Below are 26,558 nucleotides of genomic sequence, written 5' to 3' on the forward strand. Positions count from 1 at the left end.
TCCCTTCCTATCCCAGGTCCCCCGAATCCACTGGGACCTGTCCACAGAGCGGGTCCTCCTGATGGAGTTTGTGGACGGCGGGCAGGTCAATGACAGAGACTACATGGAGAGAAACAAGATCGACGTCAATGAGGTGAGGTCAAGAGCTCAGGGCTGCTGTGCCAGGGAACGTGGGCTTGGTCGAGGCTGCCCAGGAAGTGCCTGTGTGTCCAGGTGAGGCCTCAGAGTCTGGCCCCCCTGTCTTTAATGGGGCCCATTGTCTGGAGAATTATAGACTTTGAGCAAGAAAGATTCTTTCAGGTGATTTAGGCCAACCCTGTGCACATGGCAGCCTGCAGGGGCATGCTGAGCCCCTTCTGCCATTACCTGCTTTTTGTTTGCACCATCTGAGGCCCACAAAGCTAAGCGGCCACAGAGAACAATGATGCAAAATCAGTGGGACTTAATCCTTCTGGCTCTGTGGGGCCTGTCCGTTGTCTCTTCCCTCTTCCTGCCCTCCCCTCTCCTTCCCACTTCCCAGATCTCAAGGGATCAGGCAAAAAGGGAACAGCAGCAGCCAACTGCATCAGCCTCCTAGAGCAGGAAAAAAGAGGTGGGCTTTGTGTGTCTCCCCTTTCCATCCCCCTTGTCCCAGGGAATACTGGCCAGTGGGTGGGACCTGTCCCCCAGTTTCTGCTTCTTGGTTGCCACAGGCTCCCACAGGAATGGGTGGAGTTGTACTTTTCAATAACATTCATAATTTCATTTTTATGTTTTTGGAAACGGGGTCTTGCTCTGTTGCCCAGACTGGCATGCAGTGGCACAATCATAGCTCACTGTAATCTGGAGCTCCTGGGCTCAAGCAGTCCTCCCACTTTGGCCTCACAAAGTGCTGGCATTACAAGTGTGAGCCATGTGGCCAGGCTTGACATTGATCGTTTTAATAGTGTCTGCTGTCTGCTAGGTATAGGGGCTCACAGGAGGACCAGACCCAGTCCCCAGAGCTTAGCATTAGAGTCAGACACACATCTGAATCCTTCCTGCTGTATCTCAGCCAACGAGAGGGTGTGAGCACTCTCCCAGGGAGAGTGAGGAAGAGGCACTGAGGCCTGCCACAGGTTGGCGTCCCCAGCAGGATGAGTAGGAATTTTCCAGGTAGTGGCTTTGCAAGAAGGGGAAGGGAATGGGTAAAGTTTGGCAGGGCTGGGGCAGGGTTCCTTGGGGTGTGTGGGGAGATAAGGTAATGGTCTGGGGTGTGACCTCGAGGCACTGTGGAGTTACTTCAGGGTTTTGAGGAGTGCAGAACTGCGCTCTGGGGTGGAAGGAAGGAAGGAAGGAAGGAAAGGGCCCACACTCGGTGGAGGTGAATGCTTTTTTGCTTTTTTTTTTTTCTCTGAGACAGAGTTTTGCTTTTGTTGCCCAGGCTGGAGTGCAATGGCACAATCTCAGCTCACCGCAGCCTCTGCCTCCTGGGTTCAAGTGATTCTCCTGCCTCAGCCTCCCAAGTAGCTGGGATTACAGGCATGCGCTACCATGCCTGGCTAATTTTGTATTTTTAGTAGAGACAGGGTTTCTCTATATTGGTCAGGCTGGTCTCGAATTCCTGACCTCAGGTGATCCGCCTGCCTTGGTCTCCCAAAGTGCTGGGATTACAGGTGTGAGCCACCACGCCTGGCTGTGAGTGCTCTTTTCTGTTCCACTCCCCATGTCCACAGGCAGTGCACAAAGATGAGTGTGAGCATATGGTCCCAGTGGGGAGAAAGCCATACCTTGGCTCAGCAGATGAGCCCAGGGGGATAGTAGGGGAGTGTGGTGGTCGCACAGGCCGCCTGGTGACCATGTGACTGCTGTTAATGGGGTCAGTACCTGCCTCCGAGAGGGGTCGTGAAGACTGTGAGTTAGGGTACAAACAGCGCTGAGCACAGTGCCTGGCGTGTGGCTAGCGTTCCAGAAGAGTAGCTGGGTGGTGCTTGTTGATTTCCTTATGTTATCTTTGGGCTCTGTTCTTTCTTTCTCCTTTCACCATTAGCGTTTATTGCATGCCTAACTCCCTGCCCTTTTCTCCATAATAAACTTATGAGGGTGGTCTCATTGTCTCTATTTTGCAGACAAAGAATCAGAGACTCAGAGAGAGAAGGTCACACGGCTTCGTAGAGGTGGGATTGAAACCCGGGTCTCCCTGATTTCACTCTTCCTGTTAGGCCACAAAGGAGGGGCCACATCAAAGTGCACAGAGCTGCTGCCAGGAGCTTGGCGGAAACGTTCGCTGTGGCTGGCTCAGGCCTTCTAGAAAGCTGCTGTCCCCTGACTTAGGGAACAGTGCTTCAGTAACCCATTCAAGGGCCTTGGGGTGTGTGTGGGATATAGACAGGCTACACTGAAACAGATACCACCCTGTTTTCCCCAGGGCAGCTTTGCTAATGCCTGAGCTTCCTATTGGGCTTTTCTGGAAGAGTTCTGCTGCTTGGAGGGAAAGGGATGAGAAAAATAATTCATCCTTCTATTTTACAGATGGGGTGAAAAGTTCTGAGAGAGAGCAAATATCTTTCCTGAGATCACTTGGCCAGTAACACAAGTAGGGGCTTCTGACTCTGCTGCCTTCACTGGTGGCTTCTAGGCTGGTACGTGGGAGGCGTTCAAGCAGAATACAAAGTCTTTGGTTCCAGTGGTGAAGGGATTGGATGGGATGGGAAGCCACCTCTGGCATTTCCTGAATGGCCTTAAAGGGAAATAGGGTCTGTCGCCTGCTGATCAGGAAATATCCCAGAGGCCTCACCCCTGCCAGGTTCCTGGCATTTACTTACTACCAGCTGTGGAGGCATTTTCATTCCAGCAGCACCCTCAAGTCCATTAATCTCTTTGGATCCAGTGAGCCCAGAGCTGTAATGGCATTTAATCAGAGGCAATGTTGATTTTCAAAACAAATGCAAACACAGAAAGGTGCGCTCTAGTGTGGTTGTTTGCTTATGGCTGAGCGCGGTGCCTGACCGGAGGGGGCAGCTAGGCTGGAGCTGGGCAGTAGGAGCTGGGCAGGGCGTGCCCTCTGAGGCCTGGTCTCATCTGCTCCTGGCTCCCCATTCTTTTGATACCTTGTAGATAAAGCCAGTGGTCTGTGCAGAGCAGATCCTTGGTAGACATCCTTACATCAGTGAATGGGTAAATAAACCAGCCTCACACCCTAAATTGGCCCTTACCAGGCAGACCTAGGGGAAAGTGTCAGTTGTTTTCTTGTGGACATGCAGAATGGGACAAGCTGATATCAGAGTTATTTGGGGAAAAATAACCAATAATAATTATAAGCAATTAATATGTGCCAGGCATATGACGCACATAATCTCTACTCATTACAGATCTCCATGCAGCATATGTTATTAACCCCATTTACAGATGAGAAAGCAAATGCTCAGAGAGGTTAAACAACTTGCCCCATATCACACAGCTAGCAGGAGTAGAACCAGAGTTTGAACTCAGGTCTGCATGACTCCAAAGTCCTTGCCCCTCTACCTTCTCCATTTCCCTGCCAGGGATCTATAGGTTGGTGCAAAGGTAATTGTGTGTTTTGTTTTTTATTTCGGGCCATTCGAAAACTGCAATTATTTTTGCACCAACCCAATACCTTGGGCTGCTGGAACCTGGAGCCACTTGGTAACTAACTACTCAGAGGAGCTGGAGCACCAACTGAGAAGCATTGCGCAGCACCAAGGCAGTGTCTGAATGTAACACCTCTCTCTCTTGCTTACATCAAGGATCACTTCATATAAACATTTTTCTGTTTTATCATACCTATCTGTAAGTAAGTGATTTTGTGAGGACTGTGTGAGTTAATGCACAAACAGTGCTTTGCACAGTGCCTGGCATGTGCTAAGTAAGTACCCCAAACTGATAGTGAGATGAATGTTGTTGTTGTCATTGGGCTGTTTTTTTCTCTTCTACCTCCCCAACTTTTTTTTTTTTTTGTAACCATTGATGTTTACTGACTGCCTGGCTCTATGTGCCAGGAGCTGTCTGCATTATCAACTTATGAGGGAGGTCTTATTGTCTCAGATTTGCAGATGAAGAATCAGAGACTCAGAGAGGGAAGATAACTTACCTGAGGTCACAAATTTTAATTGTATACCTCAGTAAGTTTCCATCTGGATATAATATATAATGACTGTTCAGATAAAGTTACAAGTCATTTCTAGCCCCCTGGCAAGCTCCCTCATGTCCCTTCCAGTCAGTGCCCTCCCAGAGCTAATGCTCTTCTGAGTTCTGCCACCACAGATGACCTGCACCCATTATTGAACTTCACATAAATGGAATCATGCAGTTTTGGGATCTGACGTCTTCGTCATCAATGTGGGGCTCTTCTGGAATCTATTTTGTTTCATTGGTCTGTCCTTGTAATGCCACGCTATGTTAATTTCTTAATCCCCGGTCCCTGGCTTTTAGGCTTTGCATGACTTGGTAGCTCTTTGGCAATCTGAGATGATGTTAGTAAATACTTACTTCCGCAGAAACCCCCACAGTGGGCTATGGGCCACTACGGTGCTCTAAGTACTGTCACTTACCATCAATGGGGTTGGGAGTAGATTAGGGACAGGCCTTACTCTGAATAAATTAATCTATCATGTCTCTTACCAACCAACATCAAAGCCACGGCCTTGTGGAAGACTACGGGGGAGTGTGTGTGTGTGTTGAAACATTCCACAATCCTGAAAGTTTCAGATAGACTCCTGAGGTTCTAAAGTCTCCCTAGGACTGTGGTACTCAGCGAGCCAACCCTGGAGTAACTCCCTCCTGAGGGCAGCCCGGCTGTGAGCATTCCTTGGGGAGGGAGGTACAGGGCTAGATAGGATTGACAGGGGGCAAAAGTCTTACTCTAAATCCTAGGGTGTAGTGTGACTAGTGGCATCTTAGCTGCTATAAGCAGATGTCTATCCTGGAAGGTGGCTGTAGAAGGGACCCCTCTTGAGGTGGGTGGGGGTGGATCCAGACCCTCTCCAACCACTTGTTGTATCAGCCTCACTCCGCTTTGAAGAGGCCTCCTCACTCTACAGCATCCCAGTCCCACTCGGCCCAATAGACTTGGATAGGGAAACACCGGTTTAGCACGCAAGACGGGTAGGTTCAATCTGTCCTGCCGGTACCTTGCTGTATAACCTTAGGCAAATCACATCTGCTCTCTGGTCCTCAGTATGCTTATCGAAGGTGTTGGACTAGCTAGGCTCTAACTAGGAACGTTAATTCTTCAGCTTGGTGGGAGCTAAGACTTGTTCACCAACAATCTCTTTTAGAATCACTGTAGGGGAAAAAAAGAAATCACCAGGGGAGCTTATTTAACAATGCAGATTCCTGGACCCTACTACAAACTCACTAATCCAAATCTGGGGTGGAAAGGATTGTAGAAGTTTGCAAGAATCTGCATTTCAACAAACTGTCCAGGCGGTTCAGACACTCACTGAAGTTCAGGACTCCGCATACTCAAACATGAAGCCAGGGGCCCAGGCCTTGCCAGGAGTGCCATCTGCGCTCACCTTGCTGATCTGTACCTCCAGCCTGAGACAGCCCTGCCCAGGGGTGCCCACCTGCCAGCAAGCACAGGCCTCGGGAGCCAGCAGCCTGCAGGGGCCCTCATTTGTTTGTGTCTGTGAGCCCAGAAGCAGATACTACCAAGGGCCTGACCTGGTGATCATATTTGCCAGTCACTTTAAGAGCTGGCAACAATGACTGTCATTGATCTCATTAAAAGTAAAGGTCGTGCAGGAGTCCGCTTTCCCGGGCTGGATGGCGCCTCCCCGAGCCACAGAACCACTATTGATTGCCGGACCTTTATCGAAGGTTAATTGGATTTCAGTGAGTGTGTGTTTAAGATCCTGCCGAGACTGAGGCTCAATTTAATTTTTGTGAAATTAGCCAAGAAAGAGGTGACAGAGACGGGAGTGTAGGGGCAGCAGGGACGGATGACTGGAGGTCTGGTGGGCAGACACTGCTGTCCGTGAAGATTGAGATGGGGTTTTAGAAGGGACACCAGCCTGGCTGTCCCAGAGACATGGGATCCAGGGGGCGAGAGTGCCAGAGCTCCTCAGTGGTCATTATGTGGATTGAGGTTCAGTCCGCCGTCCTCAGGGTAGTGCTTCTGGTGTGTGGTGCAGCCTTCAGAACCTGTCTGTTCCCAGAGCATCAGTCTCCATCTTCTGTCAGGGTTGGGTGGGGATCTGGGGGTTCAGCTGGTACTTTTAAAGTCTTTCAGTTAATCTTTCTTTTCAGAACCCCAAATCTCATTTTCAGAGGTGCCAGGGTCCCTCAGTTTCTGAGCCTGCTTGAGGCTCAGCAGTAATAATTATAAAGCTCTCCTATTGCCGGCTTAGGGGTCCATGTTTTCTAGCCTGCCGAGTCACTTCTCAGTAGCTCCCTGCAGCAAACACAATTTTGCTTATCTCACTTTGCCTTCTGTTGTTGCCTCTCTACTCTTTTCTTGTTGTGGTGGGATCTTTGCCTTCTTTTCTACTTTTAGAGTCACTTTTGTGGGGTTCGTGAAGGAGTGGAGTCAGTGGCCTGGGTTCCACTTGCTGTGCTTAGCAAGTGCTAAGCCATTGCTATGCTTCTTCTAGTAGTTCTTAATTCCATCCCGTGTCATTGCAGGAGCAGTGAAAGGGTCTCACATTTGCTTTTAGCAAATGTCTTATTGAGCAGCTACCATGTGCAAGCACTGAGTGCACTTGCTATAATAGAGGTGTGAGCAGAGCGTGGGAGAGGGTGGGGCTGGGCGAGGCTTCATAGAGCTTGGGTGCTGGGTGGGAAGAGCATAGGGTTTCAGAGTTAGGGCTCCTGAGATTGTGTATTGGCCGGTGCCCTTTGGGTAAGCGACATCCTCTGAGTGTGAGTTTTCTCATCTATGCAGTTGGAGAGATAACAACACTTACTGCATAGGGTCATTGTGTGAACTTTGCAAACTGAAGTTTTGTAAAAATAATGTGACTATTACTTATTCATGAGGTCATGATTCACAGAGGCATGTCTTCCTCCATAGAATCTTTGAGAATCCTCTTCGCTCCCCTTCCTGCCCGCTTACCTCTATTTTCTGAGTACAAAGACTTGGAGTTGGGTAATAGTCATCCATTAAGCATATGGTGAACCCCCTCCCCTCGCTCCCACTGTAAAAGCCACGCCGAAGTTTCTACCTTTCCCCTTTCACCACCTCCAGTTGAATAGGACATTTGCATTTTGGCTCAGTGTCATTTTTCCCCTGCTGGGCCTGCCTGGCTCTCTGGTAGAAGATGCCGAGACCAACACAGAACAGCTGCAGAGGCATGAAGACCTTCTACCAAAATCACCAAAAGAAAACATCTTCTTCCATCATCCATCCCTTCATAGCGTCTTGGACCAAATCTTTAAAAGAGCTCAGGGATATTAGAGGGGTCCAGGTGCATGAGATGAGTTCCTGGACATTTATTTCCTCAACAGCAAAGATGTCGAGAGTGGGTAACTGTGTTGCTGTGGAATTGGCCTTCCTGGATTCAGGTGTTGGCTCTGCTACTTATAAGCTGTGCCACCTTGGTGAAGCTACTCACCCTTTTGAAGCCTCAGTTTCCTTTTGTAAAGTGGGATACAAGCGAGTAACCCACTGGATCGTTTGATGACTGAAACAGAACGCTTGGTATGGTGCCAGGCCCAGCATATGTGCTCATCACATGTTGAATTATGCTGAATTCCACCCCTTGGAATTTTGTGGTGTCCTATGATGCTGGCAGTACATGATGTGCCAAAAGATGGGGGAAACATATACTGAAGAAACCGTTTCCCCATTTTTCATATTGACCCAGGTAAGGTAGAAAGATAGGAAAGTATTTCTTTGGACGGAGTTGTCCAAGGCCAGAGATGCCAGATGTCTCTGCTTTTCCTCCCTTTCTCTGTGTCTTCCCATAGCCAAAGGCCCTAGGACCCCTCCCACCTGCGCTGGTATCTGGGTAACTTTAATGAGTGTCTCTGGCCAGAGACTTGAGGAGGCTCTCTGGCCAGAGAGACTCGTTAAATACCCCATGCCATGGCTCTCTGTGATGTTCCTTTTCAATCCTAACCTAGAGAAGCTTTCACTAGGTGCCTAGGAGCTCCAAAATTAGAGTAACTTCCCAGTTTCCTGTGATTTTACTCAGTGCCTCTTCTTTTTATTTATTTATTTTTTGATATAGGTTTTCACTCTCACCCAGGCTAGGGTGCAGTGACATGATCTCAGCTCACTGCAGCCTGAATCTCCCCAGGCTCAGGTGATCTTCCCACCCCAGCCTCTGGAGTAGCTGGGACTACAGGTGCATGCCACCATGCTTAGGTAATTTTTGTATTTCTTATAAAAACGGGGCTTCACTGTGTTTCCCAGGCTGGTCTCCACTCCTGGGCTCAAGCCATCTGACTGCCTCAGCCTCACAAAGCCCCTTTCTTTCTTCCTCACTATCTCTCCTGACATGTGTGGTCAAAGAGGTTCCCAGCACCTTTGCGTTCAGAGACTACACCTCAGCGTTTGTGAGTCCAAGATTGCCCCATCCGTGGACAAGTTTGGGCTCCATGCTGGGAAGCTGTTTTTAATCTGAGGCTTACAAATCCCAAAGGTGGTTCCTGGGGATAGGGTGGAGATTATGGTAAAATGCTCTAGGGCCAGCACCAGTGGCTCATACCTGTAATCCCAGTGCTTTGGACAGGGCTGAAGTGGGAGGATCAGTTGAAGCCAGGAGTTTGAGACCATCCCATCCTGGGCAACATAGTGAGACCTTGTCTCTACAAAAATATAAATTAACTGGGCATGGTGGCACATGCATATAATCCTGGTTATTCTGGAGGGTAAGGTGGGAGGATCATTTGAACCCAGGTGTTCGGGGCTGCAGTGAGCCATGATGGTGCCACTGCACTTGAGCCTGGGCTACAGAGTGAGGCCCTGTATTTTTTTTTTTAAAGCTCTAGGTCTGGTCTAGTCTTTCATGCTGTTATACCTCAGAAAGCCTGGGCAGAAACTGGAGGAAAGGCAGACAGAGTTTGAATGATTAACCTCCTTATAGTTAATATCCGGCTACTCATGTGATTATCAATATCCTGTAACACCAACCCCCTGTTTCCTTCAGGGATCTTGGCCTTTCTTTTAAGACGCCCCCCCAGGAACATAAATAGATTCTCTCTTGAGGGTGGGAATAAATTAATCCATGTAATTATAGAATAATTAAAGTACTTTTAGCCAATTCAAGTTTTGAGAAAAGTCCAAAAATAACTCATTGATTTAAATATTATTTACTAAATTAATTCTTTACTCAGTCTTTTATAGATTCCTGGTTTTTCCCCCTCCCTGCTGTTAGAGAATAAAGGCATTGCATAATAACTGAAATCACTTATCGTCAATGGCACATTCTTTTTATGTGGAACAATTAAAAGATTTCTCATTGACTTTTTTTTTTCCTAAATGGCACTGTACTGTAGCTTTAGTTAACAGTGTGGTTTTGGTTAGCTGACAGTCTTGGATTTCCCACTGAGACTCTTTTTTTTCAAAATGAAACATTTTGGCAGCTTCTGGGGTTGGAGTGGGGTGGTGTTCAGACGTCTTTGGTGCAGTCTGTCTCCAGGGAGAGCTTCCCTGTGAGTGGAGAGACAGGATAACGGGGCGATTGAGGCCTGTTCTCTGGAGCCAGTGCTCCTAGGTTTAGACTAACTGCCAACCAAGTCACCAAACTTTCTATTTTGTGTCCTGATTCCTTCACCTGTTTACTGCAGAGGATGGCAGCGAGTGCTGAATCCGTTAGTGTGAAGTGCCTGGCATGGTGCCTGGTATAGTGTGTTAGCCATCATTATTTGTCATACTGGACCTCTGTCAACTTCAGTAGGGATGGCACCAGGTTCAAGAGGCCAAAGAAGAGATAGTGAATGGAACACAGATTTAAACAAATGGTTTATTTGGAGGAACTTACAAGACAGTTCAGTGGTGGCAGGCTGGACAGGAAAACCACCACCACTTGTAAAAAGCATGCCATTTATATAGTATGTTCACTTAGTACCCTGTCCTCAGCAACCTGCACCTAGCAACCCATATTTCTGAAGTTATGGCAGTTGTGTCTGCCATAAGTGTCTGCTTAAGTTATTACTGTCAGTTGTGTCTATCATGCACTATTCTAAAAAGATGATACGTCCTGTCATTATGCAGATGCCACCGTTCACAGGGCATGGGGCAGTGTTAGGGACACAATCATCTGTTCTTAAGCAAGACACATAATGTATTATAGAAGGGAGAGAGGGTCGTGTGCCCAGTAATGGCCTTAGGTTTCTCCTCAATGCCTCTGAGTAGGAGGGGGCTGGCTTCTCTCTTCTGGGAAACTCAGTTCCTAGAAAGACTAACACAACTCTAAGAGATGTTATCCAACACTTAGAAATGAGGCCAGGAGAGTGTGGTGTGGCAGTCTTGGGCATTGTTCAACCAGCTCCCTAGAGGACTTTTTTTAATATCTAGGGAAATGTACATTTGTTTGACTTTGCTATTGACAATTATTTAAAGGCACAGACTGGTCATACATCAACTTGAAAATCTTATCCAGTAGAGATGCAAATAATTTCTGTCTAGTATAAAAGATAACCCCAAAGGTTACAACTTTTTTTTAAATGCCTCGTAGAACAGTAACCTGTTTTTTAGCTAATCCAGAAACCTTAGTCTCTTATTCCTGTTTAAATGCCCATAAACACCTACTTTTTTTTTTTTTTTTTTTTTTTTTTGAGACGGAGTCTCGCTCTGCCGCCCAGGCTGGAGTGCTGTGGCCGGATCTCAGCTCACTGCAAGCTCCGCCTCCCGGGTTCACGCCATTCTCCTGCCTCAGCCTCCCGAGTAGCTGGGACTACAGGCGCCCACCACCTCGCCCGGCTAATTTTTTTGTATGTTTTAGTAGAGACGGGGTTTCACCGTGTTAGCCAGGATGGTCTCGATCTCCTGACCTCATGATCCGCCCGTCTCGGCCTCCCAAAGTGCTGGGATTACAGGCTTGAGCCACCGCGCCCGGCCTACACCTACTTTCAAAATTCTCTTCGAACCAGCCCTACCATCTTACTTGCCCCCTTACTTATTTATTTATTTTTGAGACGGAGTTTCACTCTTGTTGCCCAGGCTGGAGTGCAATGGTGTGATATTGGCTCACTGCAACCTCTGTCTCCTCAGTTCAAACAATTCTCCTCGGCCTCCCAAAATGCTGGGATTACAGGCATGAGCCACTGCACCAGGCCCCAGTGTGTAGTCTTTTATCCCTCACCTGCCTCCCACCCTTCTCCCCAAGTCCCCAAAGTTCATTGTATCATTCTTATGCCTTTGCGTCCTCATAGATTAGCTCTCACTTATAAGTGGAAACATACGATATTTGTTTTTCCAGTCCTGAGTTACTTCACTTAGAATAATGGTCTCCAATTCCATCTACGTTGCTGCAAATGCCATTGTTTCATTCCTTTTTGTGGCTGAGTGGTATTCCATGGTGTATATACACCATGTTTTCTTTATCTACCTGTTGATGGGCATTTAGGCTGGTTCCATATTTTTGCAATTGTGAATTGTGCTGCTATAAACATGCATGTATAAGTGTCTTTTTCATATAATGATTTCTTTTCCTCTGGATAGACACCCACTAGTGGGATTGCTGGATCAAATAGTAGTTCAATGTTTCATTCTTTAAGGAATCTCCACACTGTTTCCCATAGTTGTTGTGCTAGTTTACTTTCCCACCAGCAGTGTAAAAGTATTCCCTTTTCACCACATCCATGCCAACATCTATTATTTTTGATTTTTTGATTATGGCCATTCTTGCAGGAGTAAGGTGGTATTGCATTGTGGTTTTGATTTGCATTTCCCTGATCATTGGTGATGTTGAGCATTTTTTTCATATGTTTGTTGGCCATTTGTATGTCTTCTTTTGAGAATTGTCTATTCATGTCCTTAGCCCACTTTTTGATGGGATTTTTTGTTCTTTTCTTGCTGATTTGTTTGAGTTCCTTGTAGATTCTGGGTATTAATCTTTTGTTCGATGCATAGCTGTGAATATTTTCTCCCACTCTATGGATTCCTTCCACTCTGTGGATTTTCTGTTTACCCTGCTGATTATTTCTTTTGCTGTGCAGAAGCTTTTTAGTTTAATTAAGTCCCGTCTACTTATCTTTGTTTTTGTTGTATTTGCTTTTGGGTTCTTGGTCATGAAATCTTTGCTTAAGCCAATGTCTAGAAGAGTTTTTCTGATGTTATCTTCTAGATTTTTTACGGTTTCAGGTCTTAAATTTAAGTCTTTGATCCATTTTGAGTTGATTTTTTATAAGGTGAGAAGTGAGAAACCAATTTCATTCTTCTACATGTGGCTAGCCAGTTATCCCAGCACCATTTGTTGAATAGGGTGTCCTTTCCCCACTTTGTTTTTGTTTGCTTTGTTGAAGATCAGTTGGCTGTAAGAATTTGGCTTTATTTCTTGGTTCTCTATTCTGTTCCATTGGTATACATCCTTATTTTATACCAGTACCATGCTGTTTTGCTAACTATGGCTCTGAAGTATAGTTTGAAGTTGGGTAATGTGATGCCTCCAGATTTGTTCTTTTTGCTTAGTCTTACTTTGGCTATGTGGACTTGCCCCCTTATGAATGAGTTAAAAAAATCTTTGACACGTGTTCATTCTGTATTTATTTAGTTTTATTTTTTATTTATGTATTTAGAGACAGGGTTTCACTCTACCTCCCAGGTTGGAGTACAGTGGTGCCGTCATAGCTCACTGCAGTGTTGAACTCCTGGGCTAAAGTGATCCTTCTGCCTTAGCCTCCCTAGTAGATAGCACCATATGCATGTTCCACCACACCTGGCTGAATTTTTAATTTTATGTAGAGATGAGGTCTTGCTGTGTTGCCCAGGCTGGTCTGAAACTCCTCTCTTCAAGCAATCATCCCTCCTGAGCCTCCCAAAGTGCTGGGATTATAGGTGTGGGCCACTGTGCCTGGCACACATTCTATATTTATATGAGCTGTACTTTAAACTTTGAAAATTAGGCTTTGAGGGTGATAGTGGGTATGTATTTTTTCTAAGTTAAAAATGATAAGCTACTGCATGAAAAACAAACTTTGGTGTGTTGTCTTATAGTGTGTAAAGTGCTTTCTCATATGTGATCCTATTTTGACATTGAATCTTAAGGTTGCTCTGTGAGCAAGTAGAGCAGGTGGGGTTAGTCCCATGTAGTTGCTAAGGGAACTTGGAACCAGACTGAGAAGAGAGGTGCCTTATCCCCAGGTCTCCCATGCCCGGTGACAGAACCATCCCATTGGCAGGGTCTCTGTCTATGCTGGTGAAATCTGGTTAAAACCAACATTAGGAACAGCCCCAAATGGCAAGACACGATGAGCTGGAAGCAGGTGGATTGGAGATGTTGAGATGGGGTGGGCCACTCTGGTGACTCTTCTCATGTGGATATGAGCAGCAGTTGGTGGCCCCCAACCTCCCCAACTCCACCAGCAGCAGCTCACTTTTCAGGGGCAAGGGCTCCCCATCCTGAGCCCCCAGACTGCTAGGGGCCATCTTTCAGTACAGTTAATAGGGGGCCCGGAGCGATTAGCAATATTTCAGAAAGCTTAAGGGAGATCATACATCTCCCCATGACAGGTCTGCCCAGACTAAATGGAATGTCATTTCTCTCCTTTTTTGGCTGGAATTCTGTCAGCTCAGTCTGGCTGCGCTGCTTATCTTGGGCTGATCAGGAGCCCTGATTGGACTTTATTTGCGTCCTTGACAAATAAAAATGAATGATTACTTAATAAATGCAATTGGTTTGGCAGATACAGCCTTTCAGAGCATGGCTCCATGAAGCTCCAAAGAGCCCCACAGAAGAGATTCTTGGTGGCACTGAGACCAGCCCTGGCCGGGGGCCCCTCTCCAAGGAAACAGACAGTGGTGGCCCTGGGGCATCTGGCATGTCAGCCTGAGTCTGAGAACTTGACCTGGGGCAAAGTCCTGCTCCTGATGCCGACAGACACTGAGTACTGGGAAGTCTATTTCACCCCAGGAAAATGGCAGGAGCTGGAGGGCTGGTGTGGTAGCAGGCACAGTGTCTTACACGTCTTCACGTCTTAAAAATGTACAATGGAAGCTAGTCTGCTCACCTTCCAGGGGTGTTATGAGAAATCAGTAACGACAACCACAGGGTCACTTATGAGAGTCACCAGGGCACGGCACCGTGGCATTCTCATTTACCTTCACAGTGAGCCCGGAGAGTGAGACTATGATTATTTCCATGTTACTGAAGCTGAGGGCATAAGCAACTTGTTTAAGGTCACAAAGCTCAACTGAAAAGTGCAGAAGTGGATGCAAGCCACCGTAGAAGAGCAGTTACTAGAAGGCTGTGGGGTCAGCTGGTGTGAATCTTGGCTCAACCCTTTTCTAGCCATGAGTAAGTTAAACCTTGATGAATCAGTTTCTCATCTGCAAAATGAAGATCATAATTGTCCCTACCTTTGAGGGGCTAATAAGGATGTCAGCTGGTTGTTGCTAAAGTAGGGTCATCAAGAATGAAGCAATGGGCAAATTATAATTGATGGGGATTCAGAGGACATTAATGGGGTTAGAATAAGCATCGAGGCAGGAACAATAGCATCTTAGGAAAACAGAGATGAGGGTCTCACTTACGTTGAACGCAGAGTCATAGTCACGTGTTTGCCACTGTTATAAGCAAGTGGATACATAATAGAGCCAGTCTGTGGTCCATAAATTATACCTCAATAAAGCTGTTTAACAAAGCAGAGCAAGTGCCTGCTATCTTGGGAGTTTATGATAGTGGGATAGATGGTCATTAATCAAATAATCACACAAATATTGAGCTAGTGCCCTGAAAGAAAAGACCTTTGAGAATGTACAGCGAGAGAACCTCATCTTGCCTGGGACGTCAGGGAGGGCTTCCTCAGAGAGGCGATGCTGACCTGGGATGGGAAGGAAGAGAGGGGGTAAGTCAAGTGAAGGGGAGATGGCAGGAATGTTCCTGGCAGCAGGAATGTTCCTGGCAGCAGGAATAGCATGTGCAAAGGCCCTGAGGCCAGAAAGCACAGGGATCGTTGGGAAAGAGAAAGAGTGAATGTGGCTGGAATGTCAGTATGGTGTGAGATGAGACCAGGCAGGAGGCAGGGCCTGGTCAGGTAGGACTTTGGAGCGTTTTTAAGATCCCAATCCTGTGTTCCCCACCCGTGGGCCCCAGCTCCTCTCCCCTCTGACCAGGTTAGGTTTGTTAATGACCATGGGGTCCAGCCGAGGCCAAGAGGGTTGCCTAGGGCAGCTTGTGTCCTGGGGTGTCAGCTTTCTGGGTCGAGCATCTCTTTGTCCCCTGGAAACCTGTCAGCAGACCCTCTGTGGGTCCAGGTCTGGCTTTATTCAGCAGCTGTTCCTTAGCTGGGAAGAGGCTTTTAGCTTTAATAAAAAAGGGACTAGAGATAAGAAGACTGCCTCATCAGGGAGAGCAGCAGTGACAGGATGATTTAAACGGCTTCTCTAGTGTCATTTCTTCTGTGCAGACATCATAAATCAGATTAGCACTGGGCTCTGGCAGGGAGGGGAGCAGGGAGAGGGGAGACGGGCCTGTGACTCTGGGTCCACCTGGCACAGGCCTGGAGCAGGTGGGGCAGCCCCAGAGGAGGCGGTGGGGTGACCTGCTCCTGATCCTCAGCCCCCTGCCCTGTTCTTTGGAGAAGGGGTGAGTGGAATGGCTCCCCCAGCCCAGCTTTTCAGCCCATTCTAAGCTTTGGGGGAAAAATGGAGAAGGACCGATAAAAGGGTATGGAGGAGAGAAATGGGGGACAAGTGGAAGGGCGGGTGCGGGAGGTGGAGAGTGTAGTTCTCCTACCTAATCATGTGTTCACATCACCTCGAACTTTAAAAAATACTGGTGCCTTGTACCACCCACATGGTTTCATGATTCTAAGGTGCAGCTAAAGGTAAGAAGTCTTAAACTCAAAAAGTATGTCATCTCAGGCCATCACTCCCACCACAACCGCTCCAACCCGCCGATTTTCTCTGGCCTCCCCTTAATGACCACATCGAGAGACCAGATAGAAGTCCCTGAGATAGATGTGAGTGGAGAGGAGCTCCCACCTGCCCCTGCTTCTCTTTCAGATCTCACGCCACCTGGGCAAGATGTATAGCGAGATGATCTTCGTCAATGGCTTTGTGCACTGCGATCCCCACCCCGGCAATGTACTGGTGCGGAAGCACCCTGGCACGGGAAAGGCGGAGATTGTCCTGTTGGACCATGGGCTTTACCAGGTAGAAGAGGCCTTTGTTACCCAGCCCCGGGGCCTCTGGGTTTAGAGTCTGCCGACCACTCTAATTAGCTGCAGAACTGGGAGGGAGATAGCAAGAGTAGCTGGAAGGGACCCTGCCCTCTCCCTTGGAGCTGTCATTTTGTGCAAGTCACTGTCACAGAGCTCTCAGAGCTTCAGCTTCCTCCTCATGAAGGTGAGGTTGACGGCACCCCCTTTACAGGCTGTTGTGAGGAGTAGATGGAAATAGGCTTGTATGTTAGATTGTACTTTCCCATGGAGCCCCAGGCCAGTAAGGATCCTCAGAAGTGAGCTGTCCTCTGCATGAGCTGGGACTTCACGGGGAAGGAGTAACTACATGTTCAGGCCTAGTGAGGACGTACTACCTAGTGGGAAAGGGGGCAGGCAGCCGATGGGGGCTGGAGGGCCTCAGACTGTGTCCTCAGGATACAGATCTGGTTCAAAGGAGCCATGAGCTCCTACTTGGAAGATGGGAAGTTCACTGCCATTCTGGGCCCCAGGGCCTGGCTTGGTCCCACGAGGCAGATGGCCCCGGGGAGGTTTTCCCCAGGGGATTCTGCTCCTTCTCTCAGGGACCTCATCCCACATCCCCAAATCTTGGCCTTTTCTGAAAGGCTTAATGAAGTAGAATGCATTAGTTTAGGGTAGGCTAGCTGTTTTCACATGTGGCCCCAAAATGAATGATGGCCCAGATACAACAGAAGCTTAATTGCTTGCTCACATGCCAGTCCTGGATGGGTGGAGAAGACTGCCAGGCTCTGACCCCCAAGCCTCACCAGAGGTGTTGGTGCTGGCAGCTGGCGGCGGGGTGAGGGCTTGGAGGAGCCGGCGGGGGAAAGTTTCTGTGGGCCGGGCCTGGAAGTGGAGCTTCTGCCACATTCCTTCAGTCGGGCTCATGCTGAGGACCACATCTAACTTTGAGGGAGGCTGAGAAAGTAGCCTGTACCTGGGAAGAGGAGGAGAATGTAGACTTGCGTGGGCAGTTAATAGTCACCGCCACTCAGGGTCAAGGCTTGCTAAAGAGTTGCTTTGAACTTAAACCTTCAGGGATGGCAGAGCTCTCAGGGAGAAGCAGATGCCGTGGGAAGGTGCAGTCCTCACCATCGTCTTTTATAATGGTTGGCATCAGCCAGGGACTTGGGCCTTCAGTGGGGAGACGAGGCTCAGGTCCCACCACTGCCGCCTCCACCCTAGGTGCTCACGGAAGAATTCCGCCTGAATTACTGCCACCTCTGGCAGTCTCTGATCTGGACTGACATGAAGAGAGTGAAGGAGTACAGCCAGCGCCTGGGAGCCGGGGATCTCTACCCCTTGTTTGCCTGCATGCTGACAGCGCGGTCATGGAACTCAGTCAACAGAGGCATCAGCCAAGCTCCCGTCACTGCCACTGAGGTAGGGGGCCCCTCCGGGCCCTGCCTCTTCCTAAATGCAGAAGGCAGGGCTAGAGGTGGCCTATGGACCCCTACCAAGTAGGGTCTGAGAGTCTAGGCTGGTGGGCTGTGTGTGGGGGGAGGGGAAGAATTGGGACTATATTGGATAAGAAGAGAAAGACAAGGAGAAATAGTTCCCTGGATGGAAGGAGGGAAAGGGGGTGATATCTCCCTAGCTCCCCTTCAAGCCTTATCAGTCTGGAGGAAACAGGGGCACATTAACCATAATAACTCAGACTTCTGTAGCTTTAGCTCTGACCCACTCACACTAGATTCCAGGCCTTCCCCAAGTTCTCCCACAGGACCTCTGGGAATCCTTAGGGACTAACTCTTAAATAAATCTGGCAGTACTTCCACTGTGTTCTGCCTGGCACTGTCTCCCATCACATGGCTCCTCTAAGACACCAAGCTGAGATAGCCCTTCATTACTCAGGTGGCGCTCAAGCAGGGGTGCTCATCTCATTGTCTACAGACTTTTTTTTTTTTTGAGACGAAGTCTCGCTCTGTCACCCAGGCTGGAGTGCAGTGGCATGATATCAGCTCACTGCAACCTCTGCCTCCTGGGTTCAAGTGGTTCTCTTGTCTCAGCCTCCCAAGTAGCTGGCATGACAGGTGCATGTCACCATGCGTGGCTAATTTTTGTGTTTTTAGTAGAGACGGGGTTTCGCCATGTTGGCCAGGCTAAAGCAGCTTTTTTGTGCTCACTATTTGTAGCTCATTTCTCCATTTCACCTAGACAAGAGTCTCATGGAGTCTGGGCCAGGAGACATATTGGGAGCACCTCCACTGGGTACTCAGACCCACCTCTGCTTGCACAACAGAGGCTTATGGGGGTGAGCTCATTCCTCCTGGCTCAAGGTGGACTCCCTTCCAGGAGACTTTTCCAGCCTCCAGGAATTGGCTGCTGTCTTCACAGCCTATTAATTTGCCAGACCCACTTAGACTTGCCTGAATCCACGTGGGGGATGGCCTTGGGCTCCAGCTGAGGCCCCTGCTCACCACCAGGGACAGGGTTCTGCCTGTGCAGTCAGAAAGCCCTGGGCTCCAGTGCCTCTTATTCCTTACAGTGTGACCTTGGGTGGTCCTCATCACCTCTTTGAGCCTCAGGGTAAGCTGCTTACCCTGTAAGCTGCTTTGTGATAGGCAGCTTTGGGAAGGGCTAGATCCAGATTCTCAAATGATGTCATCAAAGAGGCCATCCGTCCCCACCTCTTGGCTCCACTTTCCTCCAAGTTGATATCCTTCTCCAGCAAGCTTGGTGGCAAAGATGGCCACCAACTGCTCTCGGCTTCTACAGCCTTGAAGTCCATCATCTCAAAGGAAGAGAGACAATTTTCCTCTTTTGTAAAATAGGGATGGTAAGGATAATTTCCACTTTATTGATAGTGCATGTAAAGTGCCTACCCACAGTTCCTGAAGTTTGTTCATTTGACAAACATTTGTTTTTGTTGGGCTGTGGGTACGAGCTGAGGATCCCATGATGAACAGGCAGACAGGCCTTCTGTGTAATTTACACTTTGGTTGAGGGAGACAGACAGTAAACAAGCAGACAAACAGGTGAATGGAATAATTGCAGGTTGTCAGTGCCCTGGACGAAACAAGTAGGGTGCTGTGAGGAAGGGGGCGGGGCAGCACTCAGAGAAGACCTGACTTGAGGAGGTGACATTTCAGCTGAGGCCCAAAGGACAGGAAAGGCACCAGTTCCAGGAGGAGCTTGAAGGACACATTCCAGGCACACTCAAGCCAAGGGGAAAGAAAGTGTTTGGTATGGCTCAGAGTGTGGTGAGGAGGATGGTGGGATGAGAAGTTGGAGGAGTCGTGGGCAGGAAGATCATTACGCAGGGTCTTAAAAGCCATGGGAAGATGTTCCAATTAATTTTCAGCACAAAACAAAGCCCTTGATAGGCTCTGAGCAGGAGCGGGAGAGGCCCAGAATTGTTCTTTTTAAGTATCTCTCTCGAGTGGGGTGAGATGAGTGGTGACGATCATTTAGGAGCCTGGGCCAGGACTCCAGGTTGAGAGATGACAGGGGCTCAGGTTACACTGGTGGCAACAGAGATGGAGAGAGGCAGTGGAGTCAAGGTGTGTTTTGGAAGTAAGATTGAGTTTCTGTAGGACTGGATGTGGAGAGGAGAGAAAGGGCAGGGCCAAGGCTGCATCATAGCTTTTTGGGATGAGTTTTATGGTGGGGGATGGTGCTACTTCCTGTCATAGGGAAGACTGGGAAGGACATATTTGGGGTGAGGTAGTCACGGTTCTCTTGAACAGGTAGAGATGTCATGGGCATCTGGAGTTCACAGAAGAGGTCTAGACTTAAAATACAAATGTAAGAGTCTTCAGGGTAAGGTGATATTTAAAACCTCAGGCCTGAATAAGGTCACATGGCATGTACTAGGTTCTCAGTATATATTTGTTTTTATTAACTAAGATAGAATTTCGTTTTTGCCTTCTTTTTTTCTTTTTTGAGACAGAGTCTCACTCTCTTGTCTAGGCTGGAGTGCAGTGGTGCAATCTTGGCTCACTGCAACCTCTGCCTCCCGAGTTCAAGCGATTCTCCTGCCTCAGCCTCCCAAGAAGCTGGGATTACAGGCATGTGCCACCACACCCGGCTAATTTTTATATATTTAGTAGAGACGGGGTTTCGCTATGTTGGCCAGGATGGTCTCGATCTCCTGACCTTGTGATCCACCCACCTCGGCCTCCCAAAGTGCTGGGATTACAGGCATGAGCCACCACACCCAGCCTGTTTTTGCATTCTTATTCATTGATAAAGACTCAGTTTAAATGCCAGTTCTTTGAAAAAGTCTTGTCTCTTCCAGAAAGTCTGTTCTTACCACCTTTGCCAAAAGTCACCCCTTAATACTTGTATTACTAACAAGGCAAGTACACCATGCCCCTTGTAGTTATTTGTCTGCACACCTTAACTCTCCAACTATGTGGTGAGCACTTGGAAGGCAAAGACCCCGTCTTGTACATCTTTTTGTAAGGTCCCTGCCATCCTGGGACTGGGTCTGGTAGAGACATTTGTGAACGTTCTGGAGACACTCCGTTTGCTCACTTTGGACAACCCAGGTAGATCATAAAGTTAGCTACTCCAGGTCAGCCTGGTCTCAGGGATCCACAGGCTCAGTCTTTCTGAGCCCTGCTGTCATTGAGGATTAGGGGAACCTCCAACACTATATGAGGGAGAATGTTTTCCCCAACTAACCATGGCTTAAACATAAGGAATTTGTTCTCTCTCCTACAAGAAGCCTGGAGATGGGTGGGTTAGCTCAGTGGATCAACAAATTCAGGTCCCCGGGCTAACTCGTGATTCTCTGGGCTTTCCATCACAATTCCAAGATGACTGTGATGGTTCCAAGCTTTACATCTTCATTCAGTGGTCGCTAGAGGCAAGAATAAGGTGCTAAGTCTCCTTATATAATTTAAGAGCAAGAAAACCTTTTCTAGAAGTGTCGGCCTCCCTCCAACAGCCTCCTCTTGTCTCATTGGCTGAAGCAGGTCACGTGTCCCTGCCTAAACCAGTCATGTGGCACCTGCCTAAACCAGTCATGCGGCAAGGGGATGAGAGCTCAGAGCCAGCCCTGGCTGAACTCAATCCCGATTCTCTGCTGGGGCCGGGGCGGGGGATGCTGCACCTCCTGACGGAGCATGACCCAAGGGATAAAGTGAACACATTTTTTTTTGAGACAGAGTCTCACTCTGTTGCCTAGGCTGGAGTGCAGTGGTGTGATCTCAGCTCACCACAACCTCTGCCTCCCAGGTTCAAATGGTTTTCCTGACTCAGCCTCCCGAGTAGCTGAGACTACAGGCGTGCGCCACCATGCCTGGCTAGCTTTTGTATTTTTAGTAGAGATGGGGTTTCACTTTGTTGGCCAGGCTGGTCTTGAACTCCTGACCTCGTGATCCACCAGCCTCAGCCTCCCAAAATGCTACGATTACAGGCGTAATCCTGGGTTCTTTTCATAAAGGAGATTGGGGTGAAGACTCAGGTAGATACCCAACAGTGTCTACTGCAGACACCCACCATCAGGATGTGTCTTAGCTGGAGACTCTGCTGCTCTGAGAACTGTCTCCTGGTAGTGGCCTGGGTGAGTGAAGGAGCTGAGAGGCTGTTACCAGGCCAGTCCTGACCGTGCTGAGAAGGAGGGTCCCTGCGGTAAGCAGGGGACTTGTAGCTGTGGCCGCAGGCACCTCTTGAAGTCTGGCTTTGTGTTGAGATGTGCCAGCCTGATAGCTCCTGCCTGAGAGGCATTTCAAGACATTTCAGGTTTTGCAGTGACTCTGTTCTCAGCAGCCCACACGTGCTCCTGAAAGCACTGAGAGCCCTGCTGCTTCAGAGAGGAGTGGGGTGGTAAAGCCTTTCGACAGCATGCCAGGTCTCCTCATTATGACTTGGCACTGATTGCTTCCTCAGACCTTATCTCTGGTAACCCTCCCAGTGCTGCAGGGAGGTGGGCACAGAGGGTATTGGCATTCCCAATGTTTGGGTGAGGACACTGAGTTGAAATAGATTAGAGGACTTACCCAGAGTCGTGGAGTCCTGCGGTGAGGTGAGAAGGTGTAATATTGCCAGATGGTGAGGGCACAGGCTCGGGAGCTGGACTGCCTGGGTTCATGTCCCATCTCACCATTTACTCGTACTTAACTTCTCAATGCCTCTGTTTCCTCATCTTAAATGGGGATAATACGCTGATGGGGTTGTTGTGAGGATTAAATCAATTAATACATGCCGAAATTGTCAAAGTGCCTGGCTTCTTTAGTAAATGCTCAATATATGGTGCTTATCGTCACCATTGTCATCATATCTACGGAGACTGAAAAGGGGTCAGAACCACACTTATATTTAGGATTTGGCTGGGGGCAGTTATCTGCCTAGAGCTGTGAAGACTGTAGGGACAGGGATCGTGGGGAGGCCAGACCCCAAACTTAAAGACCAGATGGGTCAAGGGCTGTGGCGATGACCAGCATGAAGGACTAATCCTGGATCCTAAGCCAGGGCATCAGACCTTGGGCCACAGGTGGGATGAGACTGGCTCCCATGCAAGGACAGTGGTAAGCAGTGGAGTGTGAGCAGCAGCATGGTTGGCGGGGTGCAGGCTATGGGACAGGACTTTGGAGTTGGGTTGAAGTCAGGTCAGCCTGAGCTAGGCTTGGAGGGGTAGGAAACCAGACTCAGCTGGTACTGGCTTCTGGGGGTCCTTCCAGACCTGATCTAAAATTGGTGGCCAGTGAAAAAGCCTTGGAGAATAACCTGGTCTCTCTCAATGTATCCTGTGTCACATCCAACGCTTTCCTAGAAGTTTGGCTGAGATATCCCCTTCCAGGTTTGTCAGGCTATATAGCGCCTTGTGCTAGACTTGTCTATTGGGAGTGCTCCTAGCAGTGCCAAGACAGTGGTGCCTGAAGCTCCCCCCGGGACTCCTTTGCAGCCCTCTGGTCACAGCCTGCCAGACCCCTGCCACCCCTGGCCCCACTGCCCATACCAACCATCTGTTTCTCTCTCCCCATTGCTGCCTCAGGACTTAGAGATTCGCAACAATGCGGCCAACTACCTCCCCCAGATCAGCCAGCTCCTCAACCATGTGCCGCGCCAGATGCTGCTCATCTTGAAGACCAATGACCTGCTGCGTGGCATCGAGGCCGCCCTGGGCACCCGTGCCAGTGCCAGCTCCTTTCTCAACATGTCACGTTGCTGCATCAGAGCGCTAGCTGAGTGAGTGTGGGCGCCTCCGTCTCTTCCCCTCCTAGCCCCCTGGCCTGCCCCAGGGGTCCTGCTTTTGCTGCCACCTTTCCCCACCAGTCTACAGGGCCCTGCCTGAGCTTCCAAATCTCCAGATCTTCCTGCAGGAAAAGTTAAAGTTTGAAATGTTTTCTGAGAGTCTCAGCCCCATCCAAGTATCCCAAGTTTGAGGACAGGAAGCCCTGATGTGTATCTCTCCATTAATTGGTCCTGGAACTTGTCAACCAGGCCAGTGATCTTTGTCCTGTAGGTGAGACTGTGACTCAGGTTCTCTTGATCTCAGATCTATTTATTTATTTAATTTATTTATTTATTTTCTTTTTTGAGACAGAGTCTGATTCTGTCCCCTAGGCTGGAGTACAGTGGTGCGATCTCGACTCACTGCAACCTTCATCTCCCGAGTTCAAGCGATTCTCCTGCCTCAGTCTCCTGAGTAGTTAGAATTACAGGCTTCTACCACCATGCCCAGCTAATTTTTATATTTTAGTCGAGACGGAGTTTCACCATGTTGGCCAGGCTGGTTTCGAACTCCTGACCTCAAGTGATCCACCTGCCTTGGCCTCCCAAAGTCCTGGAATTACAGGCGTGAGCCACCATGTCTGGCTTCAGATCTTTTTAGATGCCTCAGCACCTTTGGACATTAATGAGGAAGAGAAGTGTGCTTCCTCAGGGAGCTGGTTCCAGAGGAAAGAGGGTTTCAGGCTCTATTACTGAGTGTGACGAATACGTTGGAAGCGCCACACTCTGGCTGATTGTTCTCAGTCAAGAGAGGAAGCTTAGATGATGCTCAATTCCCAGCCCTTCCATGCTAGGAATGGACTATTCTGGGAACCTGTATCATGTACCCACTATCTAATATTGAATTAGTTTACAGCATAATATACTGCACACTGAAAGGGCCAACTTTGATGTATTCTTCCTCTGAGGGTTCAGGAAAAGAAGTCTTGTATAGGTCATCATCATAAACACCAGTTTTCATCATGTTGTTTTGTGGGTGCAGAAGGGATTGAGCTGGGCTGAATTCATAATGGCCTTAGCCTCCCAGGACCACCTGACCAGGTTTCCAAGTGATTCTTAGCCTTAGAAAGTTTGGAAAGGCTTTGACTATTTTTGAGTTTGGGGGATTCTTGGTTGGCATATATTTACCATGCTTTTGGAGAAAGAAACATTGGAATGTTCTACCCAATGGGTTTATTAGACCTTTGATGCCCTGTGAAACAACTGCTTTTATTTATCCCACTTATTTGAAAAACTCCTTTGAAATATTTGAGTTCCTCTGGCTCCTGATTGGGTAGTGGTATAGTATGATCCCGTATCCAAGAGAGGTCCGTAGGGGCAGGGAGCTGGTGAGTTGGCCAAAGCCACCATCTTTAGTTTTTCTAAGTGATACAGAGCTGGTGTTTCTTGCCTCTTTATCTCTTTTCTTCTTCTTCTTTCCCTTCTTCCAGGCACAAGAAGAAGAATACCTGTTCATTCTTCAGAAGGACCCAGATCTCTTTCAGAGAGGCCTTCAACTTATGGCAGATCAACCTCCACGAGCTCATCCTGCGTGTGAAGGGGTTGAAGCTGGCCGACCGGGTCTTGGCCCTAATATGCTGGCTGTTCCCTGCTCCACTCTGATTGGAATTGCTCTCCCTGCCCCATTCTGATGTCTTTTCACTCCTCAGCCCCTCATCCTGCCTCCACCCAGCTGCTCCATTTTTGCCACATGGTGGCCCGCAGCCCCAGAGTCACTGTCCATGTCACCATCCTCCTCCTCTTTTGGAATCCTCTCCACATACTGTGGCCCTTATCTCAGGGCCCACAGGCTGAACTGTGGCATAGCTCTCTCTTCTTCTCCATGAAGACTCAGCAGCCTACATTCCCACTCCTGGTATGTGCCATTGGGTTGGATGTCCCCACTATTCCATTAACCCTTCCCATTGCCAAGATGTGCCACGGGTGCCACTGGGGGCACACTGAACTTGTAGGGAGTTTGATTTTGTTGGAGGTGAACATGGTCTCTGAACTTGACAGAGAACAGCTTCCCTTTCCTGCCATGTCACCCTCCAGAGGAAGTCACACTTCAGCAAGGTGGTTTGGCATCTGGGGCCGACTCCATTGCAGCCGTGAGCTCACTGCTGTCAGTGACCTTTGGTGTTTTCCGTACTGTGTTTCAATAAAAACTCTTTCAAGGTTGCAGGGTTTGTCCATCATAACTCACTGTCTTCTCACCTGACCCCAGGCACGTGCCCTTCCAGAGTGTGCTTATGGTCCTCGCCAAGGGCTTATGGTTCCTCTTGGTTGCCACTTCCTTAGGGTTTCCCAGGGAGATCTAGGGAACAGAAGGCCCGGGGCTGTTTGGTGGGATTTGTATTCTAGGTTGGGAGTTCACCCACAATGCCCATTAGGTCAGAGTAGACCTGAATTGAGTATTGGTGTGATCTTCTGCCTGGCTTCTTGCTCCTATAATCCTTCCAACCTGTGGGGCCACTTCAACTGTGGGGCTACTTCCTGCTTCTTGGGGGTTTCTCTCACCTTCCAAGACTCTGAGACTCTGGTTGGAGGAGTTAAGAAGCCCAGGGCCAGGAACTCAGAGGCTCAGCTGAAACCTTGCACCTTGGTTTTCTGTGACCTGAGCACCAACCTTGTTCTACTGTTTCCTGACTTATCCCTTTGGTTCTCATTCAGTGGCCCCAGTTTTAGGCCTGGAATTCTACTTGTCTCCCCCCAGTCCTTCTGGAGACCTTAGTCCTCTTGCTGAAACCTCCGTCACTGTGGCTAGGTTTTCACTTGGAAACTTCCGTGTTTCTACCCCATTGCTTGCTGCCAGCACTGCCTCTCCTCCCAGCCTGGTTGTCTGCTTCTCTTTCTTGGACATCCCTAAACTCCTGCTCTAATTCCCATGTCTTTGTCGTTGGCAGGTCCTACCGTCTGCTCTCACGGACAGTAATTGTGTTTGAGCCTTTCTGATCTTACTTCACCCAATTCACAAGGGCAGAAAAAATCCTGAATTTGAGCCTAATTTTCTGTACTCTTTATTCATAGTACAGCAAGCAGATTTTTCAGTGATCAGCGACAATTCACAATCCTTTTATTTCCCGAAAGAATTAATTGTTCGTAGTGACCAGTTGGATGCACCAGGGGAC

General features: G+C 48.6%; 1 protein-coding gene across 2 annotated transcripts in view; it reads left to right on the forward strand.

The window, feature by feature from the left end:
• Positions 1-25,611, forward strand: part of ADCK1 (aarF domain containing kinase 1) — a 130,763-nt gene extending 105,152 nt beyond the window's left edge. For both annotated transcript variants that reach the window (XM_017880656.1, XM_017880657.1), the window contains 5 exons: positions 17-133; positions 16,091-16,240; positions 17,452-17,649; positions 23,210-23,403; positions 24,879-25,611. In XM_017880656.1, coding sequence (XP_017736145.1) covers positions 17-133; positions 16,091-16,240; positions 17,452-17,649; positions 23,210-23,403; positions 24,879-25,050 — 831 coding nt within the window. In that variant the 3' untranslated portion in view covers positions 25,051-25,611. The remainder of the gene's footprint in view (positions 1-16; positions 134-16,090; positions 16,241-17,451; positions 17,650-23,209; positions 23,404-24,878) is intronic.
• The last annotated feature ends 947 nt before the right edge of the window (positions 25,612-26,558 follow it).

The sequence above is a fragment of the Rhinopithecus bieti genome, unplaced genomic scaffold (genome assembly GCF_001698545.2).
Source record: "Rhinopithecus bieti isolate Rb0 unplaced genomic scaffold, ASM169854v2 scaffold_11380, whole genome shotgun sequence".
Classification (NCBI taxonomy): Eukaryota; Metazoa; Chordata; class Mammalia; order Primates; family Cercopithecidae; genus Rhinopithecus; species Rhinopithecus bieti.